Source organism: Anopheles ziemanni, chromosome 3 (assembly GCF_943734765.1).
Source record: "Anopheles ziemanni chromosome 3, idAnoZiCoDA_A2_x.2, whole genome shotgun sequence".
Taxonomy (NCBI): domain Eukaryota; kingdom Metazoa; phylum Arthropoda; class Insecta; order Diptera; family Culicidae; genus Anopheles; species Anopheles ziemanni.
This window is the reverse complement of record NC_080706.1, coordinates 64,506,633-64,517,982: the sequence shown is the minus strand read 5'-3', so window position 1 is coordinate 64,517,982 and position 11,350 is coordinate 64,506,633. Positions and strand designations below refer to the sequence as shown.

Sequence of the window (11,350 nt, the reverse complement as noted above, 5' to 3'; positions counted from 1 at the left end):
GCAGCGAGACGTGCCGAATTTTAATTATTATGCGAATATAAAGCTTTATTAATAAATTTTCACCCCATGATCGATCGCTGCAGTGACAGGCTGGGATAGGGTAAAAGTGCACGTACAAATCTGAAAAGCCGTCCTTAAATTCAACAATCGTTTCGGCTGCACTTTCGTTGCGCTCGAAGATGGAAAACGCTTCGATCCTTTTTGTCCCAGTGGCGTTTACTCACCAAAACGGAGTGGAAATTCCGGACCGCAGGCCAGTCGTTATTTAATGTGTCTCAAATAGAGCGAAATGAGTGGACCGAAGTGCGTCAAAAAAGGGGCACGATACTTTTTTTGGGTGAGAAAAACCAAAATAAAAAAAAACTCAGGGAAAGCAAAACAGCATCCGGATAAATGGATGAGTTCGTTCACCGTGAAAAGCCTGCACGCTTAACGAAAATTCGCTGCTCGCCAATCGCTTCATCATTCAATGTATTTGTCGCGTTTCGCGGTGTTTATTTTTATGCGTGTGTGTTTTTTTTGTGTTTTATTCACCCTTTGCGCTGTAGCATAAAATACGACCAAATTGGACAGATAATAAAGAAGCGAGGAAGAGTATGGCAAAAACATTAAAAAAAAAACTATGGCGCAAACTTCTGCAGTGGAAAGTTGCAGCCTTGACGCAAGCAATGAAAATTAACGTACGCTCGAAATTCAAATAACTGGCATGCCGGTAATTATTTTCCTCTTCGTTTAATTGGCACTTTTCACCTTTGGCCCATTTCGCACCGACGCATTCACGGTGGTAATATTTCTTGGACGCGACTTCCGCCAACTGTTTATTGGTATTTAATCAGTGCGCTGTTGGGAGGTGCCGCTGCGAATCGTTGCCACTACTTGCCGGGCAGACGAGGTTTCATTTTTGTTTTGTTCGAACTTTCAAAAACACACGGAAAAAAGTCTGACCATATTTTTATTTTCGGTGATCGGAAGTGGTTTTTTATTTCATGGCTCTCCCCTTAGGAAATGGTACATTAAAATTACTGATATGTTTGTTCGATTGCGTCTACTTGATTCAAGTGGAATGGATATGTAACGTGTGCATAAGGATTTTATGGCATTTCATTTTAATCGTGCTCGTTGATGTATATCTACCGGTTCGATGCCGCATAATGTTTTATCGGTTGGTTCATCGTGAGATTTATTTTCGTAATATCCGCGTAAAATAATCGTTACATAACCATACGCATTAATGCGGTTTTTCTCAAAGGCGTCAGAATGATTGGAACAAATTAAATAGTGAATTCCCTTCCAGGTGACAAATCCTCATCACTCGTCTTCTCGGCGCGGAAACCCCACTCGCCACATACTATTTTGTTTCATCGCCCAGCGTTATTAATCGTCGCTGAACAAACACTTCATTTCCAGCGCTTGGAGTGTTGCGATGAAAAATAATATTATCACCAAACAGACCATCGATCAATGTTGCCGCTGGGAGTTGATGGTGTTTGCGGAGGGAGCGCAACATAAATACGACCCAGTGTTAATTGGATGTGCGCCGCGTATCGCATATCGATAACCATTCCGGTGTGTCCTTCCAGTCGTAAGTTGTTTATGTTCGACGATACTTGCCTCGGAAGTCCTTCGCGGTGGCTGAACTCAGCAAGTCGGCAAGCGATGATGAAGTGTCGATTGATTCAGCATATTGTGGGAGGGTAAAAAAGAAGAGAAATAGATTAAAACTAGTCGTGAATTTCAAAGTGGGGAAAGGGAGGTTTTTTTGAAATCATTGCTCATGAGTTCATACAAAAACACCAATACATTACACATATTCAATGAGTCACGATCGATTATTTCTTCAAAAATGGATAGTTTTGTAATATTTCAACGATTTGTTTTTGAGATATGCATTAATTTCTATTTTGTTAGAGCACTTTTGCAAAGCAATATTCTAATCTCAAAGTTTGTCACATGTTCATAAACAGCAAGCTACTTTTTTTTTTTTTTATAAAATGGTATTTATTTACGCTAGTACAACAATTTTTCCTTACGTACTATTTAACAATTTTACTTGTTGGACAAGCAGCGTGATGAGAAACACAAGCATGATTTTACATACAGAACGCTTTTACAGGGAACATGTAAGGACATCTACAACAATCGCAGCATCATTGTTTCCAGTGATGTGGATGATGTAGTTTGCAAAGACAGAGAGTATTGCACTACGTGTACCCGCTCTTATTCTGTTTAGAGCGGGCCAGTGCAAATCAACGAAACGAAACTGGTACCCTGGAGCAACTTGTTGCAGTCGCGTCTGGAGGATGTCCCACGCTAAAGCAACGCGAGGGCATGCTGCAAACTTGTGCTCCAGGGTCTCAACAGCGGGACAAAACGGACATGATGGTGTGTCGGCTCTGCCGGCACGGAATAGATGCTCCCCGTGTCGCAACTTCCCGTTTGCCAGCAGATATAGGGCGGAGCGTTGTGCTGACGTCAGCCTCCTGGAGCTTATGTTTCCCCACACTCTTCTCCACAGCGTATGTGGGGAAGCTCCAGCCACCCTTGGGTCCGGAAGGGCGTTTGTTGCTGCGCGTCGCAGACCACGTGTTGTTGGCGTTCGTCTGAGGGCCTCTGGTACGTATGCCAGATGCTGGATAACCTTGCGGAGGCAAGGGTAGGACGACGGGACGGAGTTGGTGTCGGGTGGGTTCCCAGCATTGGCGATGTGCTCGGACCCGATCACCAAGCATCCCTGCTCCGCAAGGTACCGGTTTGTTATCAGCGCTTGTGTGGTGATGGTGGGGATGTGGAGGTTTAGACCACCGCGGTCTCGTGGCAACGCTAGCTGGTGGAGTGGTACGCGGATGCCACCAGAGCCGTTCCACAACAGTGATCCGATCATGTGAGAGACCTTTGCCACGTCCTGCTGCCGAGCGCTTCAGACCGACGCGACAAACCACAGCCTGGGGAGCAGAAAGGTGTTGAGCAGCAGCACCTTTTGGGCCAGGTTCAGGTCTCTCACACGATGAAGCCAGACCAACTGCCGGAATTTCTGGATCACCACGTCCCAGTTGTGCGCCATGGCCTCGCGGATGTTGTTCGAGAACAGGATCCCCAGGAGTCGGAGACGCTCCTCGGTGCGTAACCATGGGACGTGGATCCTCGTTGCTGGAGTGACGTGTCCGATGTCGATCGCGATGGTCTTCCCCACGTTCAGTTTGGCCCCTGAGTACAGGCCGAACGCCTCGAACGCCTCTCTGACCCGCTCGTTTTTGGATGAGGAGGAAGTAATCACTGAGACATCGTCGGCATATGCGTTGACCAGGTCATCCTGGTCGCAGCAAATGCTTTCAAGCTCAGTGATCAGGGGATGAAGGTAGAGGACAAACAGGTGCATGGAAAGAGGGTCGCCCTGTCTGACGGAACGTTGGATGGGGAAGGAAGAGGACAGCTGTCCATTTACCAGCAGGCGGGAAAAAGACTGCTCTCCAATAGACCTGAGAAGGCTAACCAGCCGTGGATTGAAACCCAGGGAGGTCATGGTCGTCCACAGGAAGTCTCTGTCGACACGATCAAATGCCTGCGAGAGGTCAAAGGAAACGAGCTTGCCACTTTTCTTCCTCCTCTTCAGATCCAGAATTCTCTCCTTAACCGAGAGAACAGCTTGAAATATATTTTGCGGCTTGTTGCTGCATTTTTGGGCTGGGGAAATTATCTGCCACTTGTCGATGATGCAACCGACCCGTAACTTCAAAATTCTCGTCAGCAGCTTATAATCTGTGTTAAGGAGAGAAATCGGACGAAAAGAGGGCATTGCACTCCCAGTTCTCCCCTTTCTCCCAAGCACTATGATGCCGTCGACGAAGCTTCGAGGAAATTCCCCGTGAAGGGCCTCGTTGAGGACGTACCCTAGCTCCCGTCCCACTATGTGGAACGCGCGGAGATAGAACTCCCTGGGAATTCCGTCCGGGCCTGGTGACTTCCGAGGTGCCGATTTTTTGACTGCATCGAAGATTTCACTGAGCGTGATTTCCTCCATGCAGTCATTGTTGGCGTCACAGTCTTCCGGGATCGTCCGTTGTGGAGAAAAGGAGGGATTTAAGTCGTCCATTTGTCTGTTACTTGTACTGTCGGCCGAGTATAAGTCTTTGTACTGTGTGTACAAATACTCGGCGATCTCTTCCTTCACGGTGAGTGTGGTTCCGTTGTCAGTCTGTAATTTGTCAATGACGGTTCGTTTCTTCTTCCGTTCTCCCAATTGGAAGGTGGAGACTCGTTCACCATCGACGAGGGTCTCATTTATTTTGGTGAAGTGTTGGGAAAAACGCCTCTGCAAGGAGAGCATTCTTCCCTTCACCAGCTTAATGGTTGCCAGCTCGTCGGGGTCGCTTAGGTATCGATCATATGAGGCTTTAAGCTGAGCATATAGAATGGAGTGGTGTAGACGGAAGTCCTTGTACTTCTCGTTGGTCTTCCAACGAAAGAACGAAACAATCCTGGGTTTGACCCACTCCATCCACCAGGTCATCCAGGAATCGTAGCTCCTTCGCTGTCGGACCCAAGAGTCCCATCTGCCTTCAAACTCGGCCATAACCTCATCAGATAAAATGTGTGGCCGTATTTGCCAGTATCCGTTTCCTCGCGGCACCGGGAGAGAGGGAAGAATAATCCTCACCGTCAATGCCTTGTGGTCTGAGAAGGAGAGTACGTGCATCGCTGTTGTCTTGAGTTGTGTCTGTACAGACGCAGACACGTAGCAGCGATCGATGCGCGAGCCCGAACCACATGTGATGTATGAGAACTCAACATTGTTGCCTTTGAGAGCTTCCCAACTATCACACAAACCTATGGTATCTACGGCATTTTGCAGCGCGGGGCTGAAGTTTCCAACTCCCGTCGCATCTTTCGATTTCAACACACAGTTGAAATCTCCTGCTAGAATTACGGGTTCCCGTGCATTCCGCAGATAGAAAGGCAACGTTCGAGTGAAAAAATCCTCCCGCTCTGCCCTGCGCTGGCTTCCGGATGGAGCGTAAACATTGCATAGGGTGGCGGTATTCTCAAGCCGAACGCAGATCAAACGTGAGTCTAAACTGCGTTCGACGTGAGAAAATTTTAGGCGCTCGCGCAAAGCGATCGCTGTCCCCCTCCTCGCATACAAAAACACCAATACATTACACATATTCAACGAGTCACGATCGATTATTTCTTCAAAAATGGATAGTTTTGTAATATTTCAACGATTTGTTTTTGAGATATGCATTAATTTCTATTTTGTTAGAGCACTTTTGCAAAGCAATATTCTAATCTCAAAGTTTGTCACATGTTCATAAACAGCAAGCTACTCGAATAATTCGTAAATGATCTTGCTCTATAAAAATGTTTAATTCTGGGAAAAATCTCATTATTATTTAAATGTTAAAATATGATTATTTCAATTACTGTAATTTTGACCAAAACATTATTAGAATTAATTTAACTATAAAGTCCGCTGTGACCATAGAAGCTTTTTGAGAAAAAGGCAAAGTTTTGAAAGGGTGTTTTATATTGAAAAATAATTCAATTTAAAATTAATTTTTCGATAGTCTTCTACGTTTTTATATCTATTGTTTTAGCTCTATACACAATATACCGAGTTCCGTATAATGTTTTTGACTATGCTCTACTAGCGGATTGAAACAACTCCCATTTGCTTATTCGGATTCTCTTACACTCTTCAACAGAACTTGGACTTGGACCGCTTTTTTCACAATTATGTATTCAGAATAATCAAATAAAATTGAAAAAAAATCAGTTGATTTTTCCTATGTTCCTATGGTGAACTTCCCCAGTTTTCTATTGTGTTATCTATTTTTGTAATTTTTACAAGCGACCTACACATTATCGAACCAATTAATTTTGCATCAATTCCCACAAATAAATAAATTCAGTTGGTCGAATAAATGTTAGCAACACTTGCAAACGAAAACTACACTAGTTGGGATTGACAGCATATTTTTGTCACTTTTCTGCCATTAATGTTTTATGTAATTTTTGTAAATGATTTGTTTGACCTTTTGAATAGTTTTCCGATTCTGTTTCTTTTAAAACAAGTCAACTGATTTTCCACTACCTCCCAAAAAAAAAAAATGGGAACTCTTTCCATCATTTTTTTTTAAACAAACGAATTGTGCTTAAAATATGTGAATGATGAAATGAAAAAGGGTCTAATTGATATTTTTTCAATTTTCGTTGATTTTAATTTCGAATCTTTGCAATGAAAAATGAAGCATTTCCCCACACTCCGGAAACAGTGTTGAATAATTGAATCAAATTAATCAACCGTAAACTATTTGCCAATAATTGCTTTTATGAAACCGAACTGCCCCTTGGAGGGAAAGCGCTAGGGTAGCTAAAACACTAATTATCTTTTAATGCTACCTTTGTGGCTTGGGCCACATTTCTCTTTCCCTTTTCCGGGGCCATTTTCGGTTTAATCTGGTCTCCTTTGGCCCTACTTAGCCATTGAGCGAGGCGAAGGAATTTATTCCTGCTCATCAAACTGTCACTTTAATTCCGGGCCCAAGGTCTCACATCCCTTTCCCTTTCTCCCCGGGCGGATACTCACCGACGACGGTCAGCTTGGCCTGCGCCCTAATTGGATGGTTGTGTTTGGCCGGCCCGACCTGACACTGGTAGAGGGCCGCATCGTCGTAGGACGCGTTGGTGATCCGCAGATTGTACACACCGTCGCTGTGGTTCTGGTTGAGGGAAAACCTCGGAAATCCGACGATTTCATTACCGAAGCCGAGCGCAAAGCCGTCCTTCGTCCACTGGACCCGCCCGGCGAGGCGTTCGATCTCGCAACGCAGCACCACCTCGTCGCCCTGGGCCGCCTCGATGTCGTTCGGCGTGATCCGGAAGGCTTGCTGCACATCCTCGACCGCTCCGGACGGAACCGATGCGCTCCACACGCCGCACACTGAAGATAATCCGCCCCGTTGACGGTCGAACATGCGGACACATACGGGCGGGGTCATTTTGCGAATGGGTTGGACCCACCAGCAGATAGCCAGAGAGAGAGAGAGAGAGAGAGATAGAGAGATAGAGAGAGGCAATGAGTGAACCACACGCATCGTTCCTCCGATGGAGGCGGCCAGGCCCGACATCAATCCAGAGCTGCCGTCAGTTGTGGCGGGGAAATAAATCTTTACTTCAATTAATTTTAAATCAATTTAGTGCAATGATTCTCTGTAATGGTTACGGCGTCTTGGTCACAGCGTCGGGGCCCGCTTTGGGAGCTGACACCGGCGTTTAAATTAATGTCTTACGGAATTATTGACACCGTCCTCGCCGGTGCCTCGGCTTACAACGCTTGCATGCGAGTGTATGCGGTTTCGGTTGTCTTCTCTCGTTGTCGAACTAGGGAAGCAAGTTGAACATGTCAGGTCTTTCCGGAAGGATGGTGATAAGACAGCAAGGGTATCTAAAGCAAGCCGTGGCCTAGTGTTCATAAACTATGCAAATAAAACGGTTTCGTCTGTTGATTTTCCTACCAGGAATACGTTCTGTGAATATTCTCAGACCTACTTGAGTTGAGTCATGTATTAATTCAAACATGGAGCGTAATAAGTATCTCAATTAATCTTACTGACAAAAATTGGTAAAAAATTGTGAAGAGCATACGCTTTTTTCATTTTAAAAATGTTAATTTCCTTTTAAAAAAAGTGAAAAGAAAAATAAGCTAGGGAGAATCATTATCATTTGAAATGTATACGTCTTTAACGTTCTACGTCTTTTTACGTTCTACGATATACAAAAAAGAATTATGTTGGTTTAAGATATTTCAACTTTTTATACTATGCATTTTCATTGCCATTCATTGAAATTCAATGGTGGATTAACACATGAACTTGTGAGTTTTGTTTCAACTGCGAAGATGTTGTTATTTACATTTGAAACACTAAGTAATTAAAAAATGGATATGCGTCTGCTCTCAAAATAAAATCCATTTCTTCGAATAGAAAAAGGAATTTGAACATTTCGGCTTGAACATTGATGATAGCATGAAATCACATGCTTTTGCGGAGCTGGAAAATCATATTAAGTACCATAACTTCCTTGTTTTTTTCCTCCCTTCTCATTTTTGTTGAAATGTTGATGGATGGTTTCAACTTTTGAAATTTGTGTTTGCGTTTTGTTCTTGAGAAAATAAAGAACAAATATGAGCTTCAAATCCAAATGTTTTGCGATGCGATGAAATGTGAAAGAGCGATTCAGTTGTTGATAAGTTTATCACAACTAGTAAGGAGCTATGTGACTGAAAAATTTAGCAGAAAATGTTACTCTTTTGCAGTTGTTATTGAAGGATTATTTATTTTAATTCAAGCTTTTACATTTCACGTTAACTTTGAAGAAATACATTAAAAACGGAACCCGAAACCTTTAAGATAGCCTCATTGGAGTTGGGGTTTTGCTTTTTATTTTTTCGGTTCTGTTGAGGGTTGGTGGTTCAGAGGTGTTTCAATCTAGAAGATCGCACTTTGGACTAACGTGAAAATTCACAACAAAAAACCAAAAAGGCTACAGAAACGATGGTAGCTTGGGAATAGAGTTAATGCTACAAATTGTAATTTATGGTTCAATCAGAGCGCTCGTGTGCTCTGCCATTTTTTCTGCTGCTTTCTAACGCTTCCACGAGAAGGTTGAAATCACTGTGTTACTGCACCGAGGCAGTAGTTGCGCGGGTGAGAAATCGCTGTCCCTACGTCCCGGGCGTAACTCGATGGCGATAAAATCACATTACGCCGGGACGGACGGACGGACGGTTTGTTTTATTTGACAGTAATTAAACCAGAACCGCACAGATTCCCTCCTCAAGCCGTGGCGATTGATGGCAGCAAGGACGAACTTTCACAATACACCATTAAAAGTCACGACATCGACAATCAATGCCGGTCCCGAATTGATGCCGCTAATGGATTCCGGTGGAGGTGGCGAAGGATTTGTTAGATTGCTTGCTCTATTGCACTTCTGCCGCTTTCTGGTTGATCTTTGACCATTCGGTGGGGCAAGGGATATGTTTTGGCCCCCCAACGCTCGGAAGTTTCAATTAGCAAAACGTGAGAAAACGCCCAGCGAGGGGTGGCCATTTGCAATCACGAAGGATTATTGGCGAACGTCATCGAACGCAATAAATTGTGTTGCTTCCGGATGGCTGGCGCAGTTTTTGTTTGTTCTGTTAGCTAGCCATAACTCACAATGGCGCGTGATTGAATCACTGCGTGTGCAATAAAGCACCGAAAAGCGTCTCCCAGAACAACCGTTCAAGGGGAGCATCATGATAGAGCGTTGAGAAACTATAGAGGAACGGTTCGTTCGTGTCGATTTGCATGCATCGCGTTTGCAGCTGTGTTTTCAATGTCGAAGCAATGCAATCAATCAGTGGCGAGATATTTTTAGACATTCTAAAGAAGATGTGTCTGCTGCAGAAAGGCATACAATGTTAGTGCCGAGATGGTGCTTCACCTCTCAATTCTAAGCAATAACTACAATGTTCGAGTGACGTTGTGTCAACTATTCTTAATATAACCTGGCGCAAGATTTTTATCTTTCTTGCATATGCGGCATAATTTGTTTATGTTTAGGAATTGTTATAACATCATAATTATTCTGCTAGATAATATTAGTGTATTCACTATTTTTGAAGATTTTTCAAATCCGTAAACTGTTACTTTTTAGTATATTTGTTGACTATCTTTTGACGTTTTTGGGTCAAAATAACGCCGCAAAAGCATTTTAGGGATAGTTAAGTTGTTTCTCGGAACTGGTTGAACAGAAAAATCCGAAATTTGTTGTTTTAGATGTAGCTTTGGATTTTAAGAAAAGCCTTAGTTTTTTGTAAAAATATTCATAAGTTTTCGGGATATTAAAATCTAAAACTGCGTTGGGGTCAAAATGACCCCTATTTGGATTCTAGTGTTAAGGTGCTGTTTAAAATTTCTCAATATACTGCAGTGGACTAAACTTTTGATGTGTTTTTTGTGCTTTATTTTAATGTAATTTTGTGCGGTAAGCATAGCCCATATGCTTATCGCTCAAAAGTTGTTACTTAATAAAATTTTTATCCGGAGTTAATCGAAAAATGAACGTAAGATTCGAAGGACACGTTAAAGAATCATATTAAATGTGACGAGTAAATCGAAGTAAATAGTTTCTACCTTATTGACAAGATTTATAAAGGCTAACTATTAACTTAAAGCATATGCAGATGCTTGCAAAATATTGTGTTTTTCATACCCACACAACACGAAGTCGTATTAAGTTGAAGAAATTGAATCACATATTAGTATGTTACGAATCGGAATCGCAGTAAGCATAGACAATGTACGAGCAATGTATATTCTTTGTTCCATATGATGCCGATTAAGAATGTAATACGATTTTCTTTATGCATACGTATAGATAAACGAGCAATGTCCGGCTGATGTATATCGTAAGTCGTAATTGATGCCGACTTAGAAAATATACGACTAAACATATACATTTTGAACAAGGTACGGTTAGCGCCTCCACTTTTGTACGTATAGGCATTATTTTTGCATCATTTACGATTCAATCATATTGCATAGAAGTACGATTATTTCAAGTTGATATTCGATTTACATGCATATGTGTTGTGTGGGTAGTTCTTCTTCTTCTTCTTCTTGGCGTAACGACCTTGTCATGTCATGCCTGCCCGTTAAGGGCTTACGAGACTTGTTTCCCTGTTGTACGTGGATAGTCAGTCCTCTCGTACAGGGGAGGGTCCGGTCTCGGTTGGGATTCGAACCCACGCCGTCGAGGTGGTGAGCCCCGGCGCTCATGGGCCAATTTTCTAACCGGAGCTACCGCTCGGCTGTCGCGGACCCCCGCGGGTTTTTCATAGTTATCCTTTGCATTTTGTATTTACAATGTAATTTTTGTTATAGAATATGCTATCGATCATACACTTTAAATATGCTTATTTTTTCTATTTTTCATTATAATGTTACAATTATCTTTTCAGTTTTTTCTTACGGTTTCAAATTTTATAAAAAAACTCACATTGTTTTTATGGATAAAATATGTTATACTTTGCTCTTTGTCACGATTTTGCTACGTATGTTACTAAAATACTTACGGAAGCTTAAGACGCACGAAGAGATGATCAACTTCGTTGCAAATGACATCCTTCTGTTTCGTTCCGGACTGCAACAGGAAGGAGCGCCACTTCAGCCCGTTAAACACAGCGAGAGTATCGAATAAAGGTAGACAGAGAGAAGAATAGTAGGATAGCGCTTATTTTTCCATCTGATTGGAGCAAGCAGTTTTCCGTTTTGCTGCAAGATAAAGGACCGATAGCGTATCAGAT

The 11,350-nt window shown here is 42.8% G+C and overlaps 1 protein-coding gene across 1 annotated transcript; it reads right to left on the bottom strand.

Annotated features, from left to right (window-relative positions):
• Positions 1-1,469: 1,469 nt before the first annotated feature.
• Positions 1,470-6,998, bottom strand: LOC131285248 (kin of IRRE-like protein 1). The gene is made up of 2 exons (XM_058314101.1): positions 6,587-6,998; positions 1,470-1,632 (listed from the first exon to the last, which is right to left on the bottom strand). The coding sequence occupies exons 1-2, from the start codon at positions 6,996-6,998 to the stop codon at positions 1,592-1,594; spliced, it is 453 nt and encodes a 150-aa protein (XP_058170084.1). The 3' UTR covers positions 1,470-1,591.
• Between the last annotated feature and the right edge of the window lie 4,352 nt (positions 6,999-11,350).